Here is a 19,270-nt window from a genome sequence, read left to right as displayed (position 1 = left end):
AAAATGGTTTGAATGTTCATGTGTTTTGTCGGCCATTTTCAATCACTTCAATTAATTATGCATAAGGCCCAAGCTATTGCTAATGTTGTTACCGTTGATAACTACTTAACCTCAAATGCAGAATGGGGAGTTGATGAAACTGTCAATTTTTAATGAAGAGGCTTTGGGGGAAGAGAGGCAAGATTTGGATAAACTGGTCAATTCTTTTGTCAACCTATTCCTCAAGTTATTGGGAGCTGGGTGTGTAACTTATTCTCATATTTGAAAGTGATACTTTTAGGTCAGTAGGGCATACATAGGCTTTAAGTTCAGTTAGCTCTCCCCTTCATGGTATCACTGAGGTGTTGCTCTTTTCTCTGGCAAGGGTCATGAATTTGCAGAATGATGGAACTGAGCAAAAGGCCTGCATGGGATAAAATCACTCACCATGAAGGCCACCAGTATTTCTCAAGTTATGGCTTTTGATGTATAAAAATATTCAGTTAAACAAAAAATTTACTTCCCCAGCCTAAAACATTTAAGGAGCACCAGTTATATATTTAGATGACATCTTGATGCTGTGAGTTTTATACTTTTTTTTTTGACTCCTCAAAAAGACCAAGGTGAAAAATTATCTGCAAATTTTGAGTATATTATTTTCCTCTAAACATTCCCTGTGTGGCATGCTTGCTAGTGATCATGGCTCCCTTGTGGAAATGGCCATGAGGTCAGATTTTAGATTTAAAAAGCTAGTAAAGGCTGCTAAATTAAACAAAGGGACAACCTTCACATATGACACAAATTATCTCACCAACACACTCTTCTACTTTCCAGTCCCTTTAATATTAACTAAAGGTTTAATCTTCTATTTAAATAGCTATTCTTAGGAATAATTAATAAAATTATATCTAGTACCTCAAGTAGCCTAAAAGATTAAATCTATGAAGACCAAAGACTTTCTACACCCTGGCTACTGCAGCTGTAACTTCAAACCATGTGTTATCTATGAATTTTACTTACCTTTATAATATTTATTTACCTTTAAATTTATACACCTTTAAAATAACTAGTTCTTAAAGATAAAAAGGAGGGAAATGTAGAACAATTATTGTTGTGTTCAAACAGATCCCCAGTCTGTTTTAAAGAGAACTGAAGCTCTGGGTGGCACCTAGTGAATATTTTAATGGGAAAAAAAATCAAAAGTTGGACAATGATACTCCAAATAACATTAAAGCAGCAGCATCTTTAAAAAAACTACTTTACCACCCTGAATTACCAACTCAAGGGAAGCAGCTTAGTACACCAACCAGGTAGGACCAGTGTGATAAATTCTCCTCACGTATGTTGTCATCAGTCTCAAACAGGTAAAAGGCACACAATCAATACTTTAATTGCATTTTAAGGCTTTTTTTCCCTTAAGAGCCAACTTTCACTGGTGTTAAAATTATTTTCTCTACGCCCTCCTTTTGAAAGGATCTGCTGTATAGATAGATCTTTTAGTCATCTGCCCTTTTAATTCTACATCTAGATTAAAATGAATAGAATTAGGGTCTTAGTAATAATAATCATAATGCTTTTAACTGGTGACAAGAAGGAAAAGCCTATAGTTAAATATCCCAGAAATTTATTTAATGTTTGCTTGATACATTTTATATAGAAAGATTGGGACTATTTGCTTTGGGTGCCCCTGGTAAATTTCATGGAGGCATTGAACTACAAAGGGATATCACTCTAGAGACAAAAGAAATGGAAATCACAAGCCCAATTTTATGACTGTTCTTTAGCTTGAAGATTTGTCTCTAGTGAAATTAGGCCACTCCCTTAAAAATGCTTAATGTGTTGAAGCTACTGTGTGAAAACAGCTGACGTTTAGGAGGGCATTTCATGTTTTGGTCTGTTGGAATATTTAAATACTTGAAAATAAAAAATATTCAGCTTTGAAGTTTTCAGTACTGGAAAACTTTTAAGTCTAGGGTTTATAGCCAGGAAGGGCTGCTTTGTGTTCCTTAAACTGGACTCTGTTTCCCACAAGATTAATCTTCGGCTTTGGCTTCCATTTCTTCTGCATCATCATCACCATCCACTTCTGCATTTTCTCTCTCAAGCCTCTCCAGCTGCCTTGCAAGTTCGGTCTCATCTGTATCTGTGACAACTTTGGGCTGTGGAAGTAGAGGCATAATTTCAAAGTGAAGTCATTAAATAGTACGCAAAACTTAATTTCAATACTATTACTGCCTAGTACTTTAACTCTTAAAGAAATATTTTTCTAATAACTCATATCTATTCACTTTTGAGTGCTGACATATCACTAATAAATTCCACTAGATCAATAACAGAAGAAATTTGTGAGAATAAGACAATACAGAAGTATGTGTATTAACATCAATTACTATTTTGTTATTTTTACAAGCTGAAACTGAAAATATATGAAAATAAACTCAGTGGCATTTTTACATCCTGTAAAATGCCATCTTCTAGGTTCAAAGTAAATTATTTACTATTCCTTTGCATAGAAGGCATTGTTATACGTGTATATGTATTTACATATTTATTTATTTTTATATATACATATGAAAATTAGGTTTTGTTCTTGTTGGGATGAGGGAAATATAGGCAATTACTCCTGTTTCTAATCCTGAGATCAAATTTTAAGTATTTCACATTAAATTCTGACAATAACCATCGCTGATTTTCATTGTCTATTTTTTCCTCTGGGGGAACCTAACATCACCAGTGACCATGGTTCTCAATAACCATCTCATAATAATTCTTATTTATAAAAAGCTCTTTTAGGGACCCTCTGAGTCAATAATTATGTTATGCTTAGCAGAGTTGTAATCTTAACTGTATCCCATGTTTTAAGATTTTAGAATGTAATTCATTTAGATGTTCTTAAATTTCTTAAAAACTTTAACAACAAGGCAAAAACAGTAGTGCTCTCACCTCCATTTGAACATTGAAGACACCCCTCTTCTCCTCAATCTTTTCTTTTATAACAGCCATAGCCTGATTGAGGACAGAGAGGCCTTCTGTTCTCTCCAGGGTTGTTGTGGTCATCACATACCGAGGAGGAGCTATTAGATTAATCTAAGGGAAAAGACAAAAATTCAATTATGAGTGTACTTACAGAACACATAACTATGAGGATGTTCAAGAATGATTTTGCTAATCTGCTGCCTTATCAAATCACCCCAAAATCTAGCTTCTATTTCTACAGTTCAGCAATTTGGGGAGGTTTGTTAATGCAGCAAAACCTAATTGATACAGTGATCTAATCAAGTCCACTGTAATAGTGAAAAGGAAGAATTACGACCTCTGGGTATCTCTGGCAGTTATACTAACTAGAGCCATCATCAGCATAACAGATAATTTGTCTCTAAAATAAAATTTCCTATTTGGTTCTAAAGTAAACTGACAGAAGACATTCTTCTAAGAGATTATGAGTAACAACCATTCAGTTAATTTTATCGCTAATGAAAGATTCAGACCAAACTTCCTAAAGGCTGTGTGTGAATATGAGAGAATATGTTGCCCTTTTCAAGATTCTATGAGCATTATAAGTATAATAACTCTTTACGGTAAAGGAGCCCTTTGGCACTAAATATCAACTGGAATCTCCATCCACTGTAACAGTAATGGTAGCTACAACAAAAAGTCTACAAAAGGAAACATCTCCTGGAAATATCACCAAGACCCACTTTTCATAACGCTTGTTATGAAACACGATCATAAAAAAATCTGATTTGGTGTAGGTGGATATTTCAGTAGGAAGGGAGAAAACTGACTACTCACCTTGATGGGCATGGTTTCGGTAGAACAATTCAAACCGGCTCTCAGGGCTTCTTTTACGGCGTCAATGCCTTCATAACCATAACAAGCCACTTCAATATCTAAAATTATAAAAATTTAAAAGCTCAAACCAAAAAATGCAAAAAAAATTTAAAGGCGTTTTTAAACTACATCAGAGATTAGGCAGATAACATGAGTATACAAACACTTATGAAACCTGTTATCTTTTCAATGAGAAATCAATCCCAGCTATTAACTTGCTTAATTAAAACTATCAGAATATGCAGTGAAATGGATCCTCTCATCCATATCAAGCTCCTGAATGATGATACTATAAAAGACATTTAACCAACACCTTGAATTTTGGCTACACCTGGGTTAAAAATCATGACTCCAATCTCTCTGTACCTTTTTTTTTTTGCAAATTGTTTAGAACAGTTTAGAAATTGCATACATAAATTATGACCTAGACTTTTACTTTTAGGAATTTGCCTTACAGCAGGGGTCCCCAACCCCCAGTCAGTGACCTGGCAGCACAGCATGGGTGAGTGGGTGAGTGAAGCTTCATCTGTATTTGTAGCTGCTCCCCAATGCTAGCATCACCACCTCAGCTTCACCTCAGATTATCAAGCATGAGTCTCATAGGAGCACAGGTCCCTGGTGCCAAAAAGGTTGGGAACTGCTGCCTTACATAATACTTATATAATTAGGTAAGTGTACATGTATAAGAGTGTTAATTTATAGTGTTTTTTTAATAATAAAATATTGGCATACCCTAAATGTTCTTCAAGAGGGTCTGGTTTATAAGGTTTATTATTCTGTGGAATATTATCTAGCTATTAAAGAGAATGAAAAAGATTCCTATGTTCTACATGGAAGGGCAGCCATGATATACTAAATGGAAAAAAGCTAGCTGAAGAAAATTTTGCATGGTATGATCCCATCTTTGTAAAGACAAAAAAAAAAAAAGTTATATCTGAGTGCAAACAGCATACATTCCTATACAGCATGTAAGTATACGAAAAATATCTGAAAGAATATATTCCAAACTATCAACAGTGGTTAATCAAGAAACATGGGAAAATATTACTGTACTGTTAGAATATTTTAAAGTATGCACTAAATGAAAATAACCACCCCCCCTTAAAAAAGGGGGCTAAACCTAAAGTTAGCTAAACTCATACGTATGTCAGCTTTAAGATGTATCGATATATAAATTTTATGATTTAGCAGAAACAAAAATAATTTCTTAAACTTCTCATGAAAAATACATTTAGAAAATTTACAGATGTTGATGTCATAACATATTCTTTGGTAAGGTTCATTTTTAACAGCTTTTTTGGTACATGCAAAATCTTTTAACATCATTTAAAGAATCGCTTACCTGCTCGAATTTTGACAGCCTGTGGTGTCAAACGCCTATTAATATTGTTAATGAGTACTTCCCGTTCACCTTCATTCAAATCTAAACTATCCAAAATAGATGGGTCTCTGATTAAAAAAACAAACACACAAAAAAACAACAAAAGGTCAAGGTTATTTTACTGATAATTGCAATAGCAAACACAATATCACAGAATGACTTCAAATCTTGCCTTTGCACTTTAATAACTATGTGTCTTTAGGACTTTCCAGACCTCAGTTTCCAATCCAGACTTCAGTTTCCAAATGTGTAAAATGAGAATGAAAACAGTATATCTCACTGGATTGTGGTACTAAATAAGATAATGCAAGTATACGACAAATAGACAACACTCAATTGACTACCATTAAGAGAAATATTTTAGAGGTCTGGCTAAAGCAAGCAATTTAAAATACACCTAATACACCTGACATCCACTATACTTAAGCATGTCCATGTTATTAGTCTCTACTTCAAGGAGCTTATAATCTAGCTTGAAAAGAACAAAAACATGAAAAAAAATTTATATTAAACTGCATCCTTAGGAATCAGGAGAGGAAGGTATGACTTCCAGTTAGGGTCAGGAAGGACTTCATAGACAAAGTGGAATTTTCATCTGACCCTCCTAAGTGTCACAAGACAGGGACAAGGCTCTTAGTCAATGACTCAAACCAAAAGAATGCAAAATTTTGTTTGCTGAGCAAATGAGACAAAAAGAAACAATGACTAAAAGAATGATAAAATTTTAACAAGCAAAGGTAGAACTGTTTTAAGAAACGTATGATGTATTAAAAAAGGAATGACATAAATAAGCATCAGGCTTAAAAAGCGTGGGTTGAGGAACGAAAGGCAAAAGAATATGGGCGGAAGAAACTTTCATTCAATTAACACTGCTCTACAAAACAAAAGAAAACAAACCATGGGCAAATGAGATAAAAAGATGTTTCAATGAAGAAATATAAATGGTCAATAAACATATGAAAAGCTCTTAAGTTCACCAACAGCCAAAAGAATGCAAATCAAAACAAGATATTACTATACATCCTTCAGTTTGGCAAGAAAAAAAATCTGAGATATATACCAAATGTTAGTGAGGATAAAGAGAAATAGTAATACTCATACAATTGCTTGAGGGAATATAAATTATATAACCAATTTGGAGATTATTTTGGCAAAACTGAGTAAATTTAAAGATGCATATAATTAATACTATGACCTAACAATTCTATTCCTAGATATATACCTTAGAGGCTCCCAAACATGTATACACAGAAAACATGTATTCATCATAGCATTATCTGTAAAATTAGGGGGATGATTACCTTTTTTCTAATACAGAACAAATAAAGCATATTCTCACAATAAAATGCTATATAGAAATATAAGCATACATCTATCAATTTAGAGAAATACTATTCAATAATATATGAGTAAAAATTCAAGGTACAGATATTTTGAATGCAAAAAATGCTTTTATATGCACTTTATGAATACATATATTTATTAAAATCACAGAAACATAAATTATGATACATACTAATTTCAGAATAGTGGTTACCACTGATGAGGAGAATGAGTTAGGAAGGGTAAAACGTTATTTCTAACTATTTCAGAAATTTTATTTCTTATTTAAAAGAAAACTATAAAGCACATGCAGCAAAGAATTAGCATTACTTAAACCTGGACAGTTGCTACATGACTGATGAAGCAAGAGAAGAATGTTAAAGGAAAGGGAATAATACATGCTAAGGCTGAGTGGTGCTGAAGGGACAGCTGGAGGTGGAAGCAAGAGGGGTAAGCCAGGGCCAGATGATGACACTAAGCCAAGTTAAATGTTCTGAGTGCAGGACTGAAGTCTGGGAGGAGAGAAATATAAAACTAGGCTTAATGATTAATAGCATAAACTCTGGATAGAGCCAGATGTCTGGGTTTGAATCCAGGCTCTACCATTTGCTATATGAACTGAGACAAATTATTTACTCTCTGCCTAACTTCCTCATCTATAAAATAGACATTAATAGCACTTATACCCCAGTTTGCTGTGAGAATTATACATTAGCTATTATAATTATTACTATTCTCATCTCCCCCACAACGTGATATTTAAAAAAAACCAAAGGTGGGAGTAAACTGGAAGGGATTTAGAGAACCAAATGAGTTGGCTTGCTGCAGGCTCTAACATCTAATAGTTCCAAGCCCTGCTGGGCCATTCTGAGAGCTGAGGGAAACATTATGTCTTGGCAGCACAAGGCTTGGGAAGGTAACTTCAGTGCAGTGATGAGGCTGCTTGTGGAGCATGAACATTTAGGAAGGACTGGGAGGTGCAGAAGTAGAGACAGTAAGTACAGAGAACTGAGGGAGTCTGGATGCTAAAAGGAGAGGACACAGTGCTTGCTACAGGACAAAGCAGAGAGGTTTAGCAGTTTATTTTTTAGTGTAAATGGGAGCAATGAGAACATATTTTTATGCTGATGGAGCGAAACTGAAAAAGGGAAAGACTAAAGACCCAAGAGAGGGAAATAACACATGGAAAGAGGTCCCTGAGCAATAGCTGGGCACAGATAGTAAGATTAGTCTGAGAGCAGACAGGATATGAATTCCAGTGTGACAGGGGCACAAGAGGTAATGACAGGGGAGATGAAGATGAGTTTGCTGAGCTAGTGAAAGGAAGTACAGGAGATCCTGCCCAATGGATTCTATTTTCTTTATAAAAATACTTAGTAAGTGCACCAGGTGAGAGTAAGGGAAGAGGGGTAGACTGGGTATCTGAGAAGAGTGTGGAAAAGCTCTAAAATAGCCACTCTAAGAATGGGAGGAAGAACTAACCAGAAACAGAGAGAATGTGGGGCAGCAGGGAAGGCCCAGCTGAGGTTGGAGACCATGAATATGCAGGGGCACCAACCTGCGAGACTGTGGTTTTTCCTAGCAGCACCCAGCAGTCTACAAGTGCAGAGAAGGCAGGAACACCGATCCAAGGCTGAATGTAAGAGGAAAAAAACAGGGCAAAAGCTCATGATATTGGCAAGAAAAGTTGTTGAAATGATGGGCCGTGGTGTATCTATGCTGAATAAGAGAGAGACTGCAGAAAACGGTGAAAAGACAGAGAAAAGAAGTTTTGGAATCAGAGCCTGAAATAAGAATTAAGATATAGAGGAGGACTAACTATGTGGTAGCTGGAAGGACAGGTGGCTATGGTAAAAACAGAATGTGTTAATTAAAGGTTTTAGAAGCAGAGCAAATCCTGGTGATAGTAGACCCAGGGTGAGGCCATATGGAAGACTGGCTAAAGTGGCACGGGCTGAGGTCTAAGGAATTATGAGGCAAAGAAAACGAGAGGTTAGAATTTTAGATAAGACATCTGTACTGGCCCTGAAGTCACCCAGGACAATAAAAAACTAGAAGGAAATATGTGAAGTAGTGTGAGATGAAACCATAGCGTTTATGAAACTATAACTAATGACATGTGAAATTAAATAGGCTTGGCTATATACGATTGGCCTATCTCATGGGCCTTTTATACAGAAATATTTTAATTTAAATTTGGCAAGGACTTAATACAGGGATGTTGTACTATTAAATGTTAGTCTCTCGACCCAGCAGCTGTGATGTGAAGGTAGAAGCAGAGCCAAAAAGGTGTTCTTACGAGACTGCATGCTTAAATGCATCATAGGCACCATATCCGGGTTTCTTGTACTTGTCATCAAAGACCCAAGCAGTCCTCTGGAACAGGCTTTCCAGTTGCTCGTCCTTAGTGTACTCTAACACCTCAGCCACATGACGAAGAATGCTGTAAACCTAGAAACAAAATGAAGAGCTCAACAATGCAAAGGTAAGAGATCTACTAAAGTTAGTAGATGTTTTACACTTTAGTAGACAGAGTCTAAAAACAAATCTTTGGTTAAATTGACTACAATAATTCTTTAACAACAAAAAATCACCATCCAACGAATTCTCCATAGAGAAATATTTGCTTTCCCATAATAATTAACTCAAAAATGGGTATAACAAGTAGAAATAGTACAGAATTTAGCGTCTTAAGACCCAGATCAAGTCTCGACTGGGATAAATTAACCTCTCTGAATCTGTTTCCTCATTTGGAAAAGGGAGATATTGGTAGCTCTCATTTTTACTGCACAGAGCTCTTACATAGATCAAATATATACAAATGCACCCTAGAAATGGAAAACACTATACAAATGCTTTATACAAATGTGTGAAATTTGTATATTATACAAATCCTGTTAAACCAACATAAGCTATAATTACTACTCCTCCACATGAGATTATGGAACCAGGACTGAGATTTCGGTATCTTTTCTTCTGTTATCTTTCGATCCTACCCGCTGCTGCCAAACTCTTTTTCTAATCCCCGTAGAATAAAAGGGCTTGGACGTGGTTCCACAGTGTAGCAGTTAGCATGTCTGCTTTACATGCAGCAGGTCCTGGGTTTGCGCCCCAGTGTAGCCACAGTCCATGGTCTATGGCCATGCCACCCTGCACAAGCGGGATGTCTGATCTTGGAAGCTAAGCAGGGTTGGGCCTGGTTAGTACTTGGATGGGAGATCACCTAGGAAGACCAGGTGCTGTAGGCATAAATAATAAATAAGTAAATAAATAAATAAATAACAAGCAAATAAAAGGGCTTAAAGAAGAAAAAAAGTATAAGGAGGTTTTTATGTTACTTACACATGAAAAGTGAGTAAGGAGAGGCACTAACAGTGGCTATTTATTCTATTACCCTACCACCCTAATAAGATTACTAACATACTCATTTTACAATATCCTAGGTGACAAAAAAAAAAATGGAAGTTTCCTAGAGCACTGCTTCTCAAATTTGGATTCTCAAACTTGGTGGGACCCGAGATCATGCATTTCTAATAAAGAGTCAGATGATGCCAGTGCTGTTGGTCCAGAGACTATATTCTGAGTGGCAAGGTCCTAGATTTTATTAAAAAAGGACCTTCCTGATAGTGCTTTTGAATGTGTAAACCACACTGCAGTTAATAGTAAACGTGTCAGTAAAACAAAGGGAAACACTGGGTAATGGTCTGATGGCTTTTAGATTTTTATTTCTCTTTTACTAGAGTCAAACAAAATTTTAAAAATCTGCTCTTCATTTAAACATTGTTTTCTTGGCATTTTATCTTGAAGACAGAAACACACATGGCAGAAGAGAACAAAAGACACAAGAGAGAGGCAAAGGAACAAAAACAATGGAAACAGTGCCATTAAGCACGGAGGATCTAAGGAATGAGGATAATCTAAATAGGACCAGAGAGCAATATGGATAGAAGAGGAAGACTGCAGAAATGGCTGCTCTTGCTTTACTCATGCTTACTGTGGAGAAGTAAGACATTAGAGCAAAAATAAAAAGGAAAAAAAAAATAACCTTAACTATATAGGGAAAAAAACAAAAACTGGCAACAGGCCCCTGTGTTGCTTTCCCGGATTCACAGACATTTTACAAATCCTTGTTCATTCTTAACATACAACAGCTGGTTGTCTCTGTGACCCTTACCCAGAACAGGGATGAAAGTCAAGAACTACATGTGATAACAAGCAAAACCAGCTGAAACCACCCGTTAATGTATTCCTAAAACAGCTTAAAAACATTAATCCAGTACTGTTTTGAGAGTATTAGATCAAAAGCAATGCTTCAAAGTAGTTAACACCACGAGATAAAAATACTGTAATCATATTCTTTTGAAATTGTTTTTAAAAATTATATTTCTATATAACATATAACTGGAAATATAAATAGTTATTTTTATTTTTTATTTTTCCACCAGGAACATGACAGGCTGATTATGTATAAAACACATCAAATAGTGGACTTACTTGACTCAAAAGTCAACTTACAGTTTTGGATTTGGTGAATTTATCTTCACATTTGATTGCTTCTTCTGGAGATACTCTTCTTTTTGACAAATCAATATATCCTATAAGAAAATTTTGAAAAAAATGATCTCTGTCCAGGTGCCTACTGCCAACAAATTTTCACAACCAGCTCATTTGTTTGGCATACCTGCACTTACTTCCCACTGAAATCCTACCAACGAATTAGTGCATAAGAAGTACAAGAGGAATTTTTTGTTTCAGAAATGTATCTTCATTATCACGTAATTATCTATTCTATATTATTTCATTGGAGGGAAATAACTTTCAATTATCGAAATGAAAGTCAAAAGATTTTCTATTGGTCTTTTTGGCATCCATTCATCACAGTGTCAACTGTATTAACTATATTTTCTGTATTCTTGATGCTCTGACATTTGTGGCTTGGCTGAGTGGGGAGAGACCCCCTTATCCCCCTCCAGAACTAGCTAATTCTTAAGAGTCAGCAAAGGGATCACCTGGAGCAGCCTTCCATATGCAAACTAACCAATCCAGAACCTATATCCCCAACTCTGAGACTCATGAAAGTGTCATGCACCAAGCCAATATTCCACCTGCCTTAAATCAGCACAGGGCCAGGTAAGAGACAACCAGGAACAGCCCTGATGCCCTGAGTCCTGCCAAAACTATTCCAATTACCTAACTCTAAACTACTCAGACGTGCCTTGCCTTTCACGTGGAAATTTCAATAAAAGCTCTGGTCTAGGCTTTACCCTGGCTCCTTCTGCCTCCTGACCAAAATCTGGTGCTTCCTCATGTGGCCCTGCATAGCAAGGCACATTTCCATTTCTTAATAAAAATCTTTCAAGAAGATTTTTGGCACTGGCCTCTCCATATCATCAGTCACTTTCATAAATTAAAATCCCATGGGTACGAAATGAGACAAGTAGTTAAATGTATTTTAAAGAATCTAGGAGAAAAAAAAATGGTCTTTAAACCTTACTTACATATTTTTGATTTTAGGCATCACATTATGTCTCTGGCCTTTACCATTTCTTAAAATATAGGTCTATTTGCTAATAAATCCTTAGTTTCTATTTACCTGAAAATGTCTCATTTTGATTTTCATTGTTGAAATTTTCTTTAGATACAGAATTCTAGTTTGACAGTTTTCTTTCTTTTAGTACTTTAAAGATGTCATTCAATGCTCTGCCCTCCATTATTTCCAATAATGCCATTCTAATTTGTATTCCTGTTCCGCTGTAAACAAATAAGGTGCCATTTTCTTTGGCTATTTTCAAGATTTTCTCTTTATCTCCGTTTCAATAGTCTGATGTGCCTAGATGCAGTCTTATTAGTATTTTTCCTGCTTGAGGTTTGCTGAGCTTCTCTACTTTATAAATTTGTTTTTTCAACAAATATGAGAAATTTTTGGCCATGATTTCTTCAAATATATTTTCTGCCCTTTCCTTTTCTTTTAAAAGAGAGCTTTTGATACTTGATACAGGTTGCTTTTCCCCTCTGTTTTTCATATTGGTTCTTTTTTAAATGAACTATCTTTAAGTTTCACTGAGCCTTCTATCATTTTAATCTGTTAGCCCATTCAGTGAATTTTTTAGATATTACACTTTTGATTTGTAGAATTTATATTTAGTTCTTTGTGAGAGTTTTTCTCTACTGAAGATTTCATTTTGTTCATTATAAGCATATTTTCCGAATATCCTTGAGCAGTTATAGTATCTGCTTTAAAATCCTTATCTGCAAAGTCCAACATAGGGGTCATCTATAGGTTGATCTCCATTAATTGCCTTTTCTCTTCTGTATGGGTCTTATTTTCCTGTTTCTTCAAATGTTCAGCAATTTTGTATTGCATCCTGGTCATTGTGAATGGTATGTGGCAGAGACTCTAATTCCTTTATGTTCTTAAGGATACTGATTTTGTTTTAGCAGGCAGTTAATTTGCCTGGATTTAAAACTATAAGCTGTTTCCTCAGGTGGAGAGCAACAGAAATCTATGTAGATTTTTACCCTGGTAGGCTGCTTGCAGTCTACTCTGTGTATTAGTAGTTCAGGGGTCAGCCAGAGAATTGAGCAAAATTTCTGTATAAATGTAGGGGTTCTCCCTCTGTTTCTCCTGTCTCTAACTTCTATCATGACTTTCCAACTGCTGTGGTTGCCCAGAATTGTTATCTTTGGTTCTCAAGTCATTAAGACTGTAGGTTTTCCACTAGAATTTTAGCTGCCCTGCTTAAAGCTATCTGTTACATGCATTCAAAGAGCTGTAAAACTTACCCAGTGCAATTCCTTTCTTCCTTTGGTTTCAGCCTGATTTTTTTATTGCTCCCATTGTCTTTAGTTTTGTTGTTGTTGTTCTGGGTTTACAGCTGTTATATTTTAAAAATATTTAAAGATGTGCTCAATAGGACCTAATCTTCTAGTATCAGAAATGGATCCTCTCTATAGGATCCTCTGGACTTCACTTTTTAATCTTACCCTGGTCATCTTTCCACATCATTCAGATCTCATTCTATAGAAAACTGCATTGCATGGATGTGTCATAATTTACTTCACTATGATTTCCTGTTTCCTGTTTTTAATTAATACTGTACAAACAATGCTGTTATGGAAATGATTTTTACATTTATCTATTGTACTTATGCAAGTATATTTTTATTGCAAATGAAAATATATTTGATTCCTTCTTGTTATATATTTTATAAAACAGAAAAGAAATACAAAGTAAGACACCATTCCAGGGTGTCTTTTGGGGGCAGTGATATGAAGAATTATTCAAGTTTAAGGGATACAGTTGTCTCCTCTTATCTGCACAGGATACATTTCAAGACACCCAGTGGATGCCTGAAACTTAACTCTATATATACTATTTTTTTAGTATATAGTACTGAACTCTAAATATACTATTTTTTTCCCTATACGCACATACTTTTTCACTTAAAGGAAAGCACTTTATGGCTTCAGGGCCATTACTAAGTAATAAAGAGTAACCTGAACATGAGCACTGCAATATCTTGACAGTCAATCTGATAAATGAAAAGCCTACTAAGTGGCTAATGGGCTGGAATGTATACAGCATGGATACGCTGGAGAAAGGGATGATTCACGTCCTGGGCAGGATGGTGAAAGATTTCACCATGATACTCTGGATGGTGTGCAATTTAACTTATGAATTGCTTATTTACCATAGTCTGAAAATATTCAATGGAAAATTCCTCTGGGAATAAAATTCAAGTTATTTGACTCATAAAATCTAGCCCTAGGACATACTACTAATTAAACCACTAACTTAAGAGATCTTGTTCAGATGGCTAATTGTCATCCTTCTCTAACAACTGTGCACATAAAAGAATTTAAGTGTAAAAGGTGGTGTTTTGTTTTTGGTTTGTCTTTTTATTGCACTAGGCAATTTACAAAAAAATTTTATAATAAACCATTTTAAATCTAAAATTTACATTTTAGATATTTTTCTCACTTACCTTTTTCTTTGTCCACTCTAATGACGACCACACATTCATTTCTGCCAATTCGGATGAGTTTGTTTATAGAACGAATACGCCTTCTGGACAACTCACTAAGAAGAATCATGCCTTCGATATTGTTGTATTCCAACAGGCTGACATAAGCCCCCATTTCAGCAATGGCCCGTACATTCACCATCACTACATCTTCCACCTCAGGAAATTTGTGTTGATAAAATCTACAACTTAGACCTGGCATTCTGCAATTTAAACAAAAGAGTCAAGTCAGTCCTCGGTTAAGATCAAAATAAAAACAAGTCAGTCAACTTTCCACATCTTGCCACTGGAAGAAGTTGTCAGTCTCCTCACTTCTTTAAACTTCTCAAATCAGAAAACAGGTAATGTTGAGGAACCGAGCTTTAATTTTTATTTTGCTCCACATTTTTGTAAGGCATGAGTGAGTCTCTGCCATCAGTTTCAGAGGAATCATAAAAAATAATGACCATCCATAAAGTACTTTGAGACCTAAGAATTAAAGGTACAACTCAAGAGTAAAATACTATTTTAATACCACCAGTTCAAGAAATAACAAGTGATGGGAAGCGTGACTACTGTTACAAACCTATCAGCAAATTCTAAAGCTATTCTTTCTGCAGATTAGCTAGGACTGTATATGCTACCACCCATCACATAAAGGTAAGAATCTTCTAATTACTTAAACTCTAACCATATATCAAAAGATATAATAGCCAAAATTACAGTAGCATATGACAGGACAAAAACTAAGTTTATTAATCACAAAAGATATTACATTTAACTAAAATGTATTCTCTCCGATTTTTTCCCCCAAACTTGCATTTAATTCACAATTACCATAATTTCTGGCTTTTACTTTTTCCATTACTCCCAAACACTCTTCTCTTTTGTTGAATAGATATACCCAATTTTGAGAATAGCTTTATAGATCTACATTACTATAGAGTTCAAATTTCTCTTAACCTCCAAGCATTAAATATATTTAAAACTACTCCCTTTGATCCACCCAACCTATTTTCAGCACCATTCCTTTTATGACCCACAAGCCGGAAATCCTACCATGAGTAAAAAAATATTTTTTAAGGGAAGCTCTCAAGCTAATCATACCTGATGATTTTCATGTTTTTCTGCTAACCTTACCCAGTTTACTATTGTCAAAGCTCAGAAGACAGGCAGTAATAGGACCTAAGGGCCTATGAAAAATTTGTGGAAAATTCATTAACTTTTTTCTTATTAATTGGTGAATACTGATAGAACATCCACATCCAGCTCATAGAGCCTCCAAGTTCTGCTGCAGTGCAGTCTGAGAACTGCTAACTGCATCCACATGTATCTTCCCCAGTGGCTTTCCATTGATTATACATCTTTCTACTACCTACAGGGTCCTATATGATCTGGCCACTGCCTATCTCCCTGAGGTGCCACTTTCACCCTAGTTCTCCCTACCTTACAGATGAAGAAACCGAAGCACAGCATAGGTTAGGCAGCTTGTTCTGTCATCTACTGCTAACAAGTGATGTGTCAGAATTTGAACTCGTGAAGTTTGGAACTACAGTCCGTGCTTATTCATCAGGCTACATTTTTCTCTCAATATTATTGATAAACGTATTACTATTAGAAACATCTTACACAAAACGCAACGTTAATATATATATTCACTGCTGGAGCATATAATACAGATTAGTGAAAACTTTCAGTACTAATCTACCCTGTTTAACAACAAAAAAGCAGCATATTAACAATAGTGGCGGAGATGCATTTCTCTTGTAGCTTGACAAAACAGGGATTTAGTAAATAAAGGGAAGTAGACAGTCAATGACCAGAATTACCTACCAAGAAACAGCTGAGCTGGCTGTTTCATTTTTAAACAGGGCCTTTTTTTTAAACTCTTGTCAAATATCTGTATGTAGAGTACTAAAATTTGAGAGCTAAAAAAGTTTCAAACTGGGTATCAAAAAATGCCATGAAAATATGTGAAAAAGTTTTAAGAGCTTTAACATGTGCTAACCACATCTGCTTATCAGGTTTCCTCAAGTTGTAAAGCAGATAATTTTCGGGAAGCAAGGCTTAATTTGATGGTTAAAGAAAATAGGCAATAGTGTAAAAACAATACTGATGGAAGCTATAAATGCTACACCTTTAGGAGTTATAATAAGTCTCAGCAATAAATAGGGCAATAAAGGAATACTGCTGATGGTATGTTACTCACAGTAAAGATAGAAAGTGGCCAATAAGTACGAAAAGAATCCATTTCACAAAGAATCTGAATATTGATAGATTTTGAACATCTCCTTATTTATGCTAATAATTATACTAACTTAAAAAAATCAGGAAAACAAGCCACAAGCTAGTATCCATCAGCCCTCTATATAATTTTCAAAGCACTTTGACTTATTTGCCCCTCAATAAGTCCTCGTCAGGCAAGCAGCAAAGTGAACTTTGGGAATAGCTATAGATGTGGATGCTCTATCACCTATTAGCTGTGGTTGCTTTGGAAATGTGTTCCCACTGAACTATAGATTCTAGTCTGTGCTATGTACCTCACAGACTTGTGGAATCAAATGAGATAAAATACATGTAAAAAACATTTTGAAAGTGTAATGTGCTATACAAATATAAGATATTAAAAGTCAAAGGAAGTATTATTTCCATTTTGTAACTTAATTTCTTACTTTTGCAGTACCTACTATGTACTAAGCACTACTGACACAACAATTAAGACTTAAGAATTTAGGTAAAGAGTGGAAAACAAACTAATTCGTAAATAACTGCAATGTACGTTATTAAAAAGGAGCACAGTGAAACAATCAATTAACGAGGAACCAAGGTACAGAATTAAGTGACTTCCTTAAGGACAAATGCTTAATAATTACTAGAATAGGAGTTAAACCCAAGTCTTTTGACAGTAAATCAGAGTATCTTTAACCCACACAGCCTCAGTATGTCAGAGTACTACAATACAGTATGTATTTTTTAGTAAAGAACAACCATCTTTCAGAATATATTAACTGAATCCCATGCTAATTTCAAGTACTCTGCACTGTCAGTAATTTTGCCTGGTCAAATGGTAGGTAGGCCTTCTTTAGTAAACCAGTGCATGGGCAAGTCATCATAATGGATAAAGGAAGCACGATGCTTTCCAAAGTAGTGTACAATGTGATAGAAGCAACACTTGTGATAATTCTAATTAGGCTCTAACACTTATGCTCTTTGCATGATAGTTTTTAGCACAGAAGTGCTACGCAAAGTTTTTAAACTATTTCACTGTAGTTGAAATAGGAAGCACCAATATCTACAAACATTACCGTGTGTCTTTTCTAAATCATTTGGCATCAAATGAACTGAGAATTGGCAGTAAAGCTCTACTCATATAAGGAATTCCCAAACTGTTGAAAGACACAGAGTTACAATTTTTTTTCCTTGAACAACTTCAATCGGGAGAAAAACCAAGACTTCTCTGCTACACTTTTTCTACAAGACACAATGTTTCTTGCTTATTGAAAATTAAAGTAGCTTAAGTTTGGGGGATAATAAAAGGAACCTCAGGCCGAATATATATATTTAACCCTAAAATTCCTTTATCTCATGTTTTTAGTTTTGCTTAACTGTAAGACCACGGCATGTAAGTCTACAATTATGTTCTCATCAGTGCTGAAATACAGCAAACCGATATGAAACGTAAGAAACTCAATAGCATGTTTTAGTTTCAAGGAGTGACTCATTCCACAGAAATGCACAACTCGAGCAATAAGACAATATGAGCTTCAATTTTTAAAAATAAATTATCAGATGAATAAACTACTCGTGAAGCCTTTATAACCCAGCTCTTGACAACACTGTGACCCATCCCACTGGTCCCTGGAAGTATCCGGTCTAGTTTCCACCGAGAGGGAGTATTTCCTGGAGTAGAAATAAAAAAAGGAATAGACTTCTCAGGCCCGGAAAGAGCAAAGTGCTGTGTCCTGAGGTGTGGGTGGCACTGGGATCTCCCGAGGCCACCTCACCTCAAGGCACCCTCGGTTTAAGCATACTGAAGAGGCCCTACAGTCACTTGGCCCGTTTTCCTTCACCGGGTTCCTCCGCTCGTACAAAGATACCTACGACAAGGGAAGACCGACAAGGAAGACCGACAAGGAGCTGGCGGGTGGTAGCGGTGGTGTCCAAACATTTTTCACGCAGGGGCCTACTCTCTCTCGACCGCCCTTGTCACTGGACACAACCAAAGTCAGTCCTTTGAGGAACCAATCTAGGGAACTAGTCACCTGAGGTATGTGTGTGGATCCCGCAGTGGGGCCCCTCGTCGCCCTCTTTAATCGAAGAGATCGGACTTGATACACCCGCAACAGCCGCCGAGCCTCTTCAGCGTGCGCTTCGCTCAACCCCACTGCGCATGCGGAACCAGCTCGCACCACGCAAGCGCCGACAGAACAGAGGCCCTCTTCGTCACTGACCATAGAGTCCAGGTCCTCCAAGAACAAGGAAGAATGTGGATTACAGGAGAACCTGAAAAGTACGTTTTCTCGCTAGCTTTAGTTTTCGGTAGATAATCTTCAAGGCGTAGGGAAGTGGTAGGACTCTGATTCCTTGGTCCTGAAGAATAAATGCTCGCGCAAAGTTTCGGTCAACCATGAGGTGGCGCTGTGACGAACGACAGCCAGTGGAGGAAGAGAGCATGTGTTCTTTCCTGGTTTTGCGCCCCCGCGCTTACAGAGACTTGCGCAGCCGCGTGGGAGCTGGAGTGGGAGGGGTTAGG

The 19,270-nt window shown here is 36.2% G+C and overlaps 1 protein-coding gene and 1 pseudogene across 1 annotated transcript; one reads left to right on the top strand and one right to left on the bottom strand.

The window, feature by feature from the left end:
* Positions 1-1,586: 1,586 nt before the first annotated feature.
* On the bottom strand, positions 1,587-18,938 carry EIF2S1 (eukaryotic translation initiation factor 2 subunit alpha). The gene is made up of 8 exons (XM_039875271.1): positions 18,780-18,938; positions 14,500-14,741; positions 11,030-11,109; positions 8,814-8,965; positions 5,153-5,259; positions 3,772-3,869; positions 2,923-3,066; positions 1,587-2,138 (listed from the first exon to the last, which is right to left on the bottom strand). Exons 2-8 carry the CDS (start codon positions 14,738-14,740, stop codon positions 2,013-2,015), a joined length of 948 nt encoding a protein of 315 aa, XP_039731205.1. The 5' UTR covers position 14,741; positions 18,780-18,938; the 3' UTR covers positions 1,587-2,012.
* Positions 9,647-9,762, top strand: LOC120612847 (uncharacterized; annotated as a pseudogene).
* Positions 18,939-19,270: the final 332 nt, after the last annotated feature.

Source organism: Pteropus medius, unplaced genomic scaffold, assembly GCF_902729225.1.
Source record: "Pteropus medius unplaced genomic scaffold, Ma_sr-lr_union100, whole genome shotgun sequence".
In the NCBI taxonomy this organism is placed as follows: Eukaryota; Metazoa; Chordata; class Mammalia; order Chiroptera; family Pteropodidae; genus Pteropus; species Pteropus medius.
The sequence above is the reverse complement of the archived record's forward strand: the minus strand, read 5'-3'. Positions and strand labels throughout refer to the sequence as shown.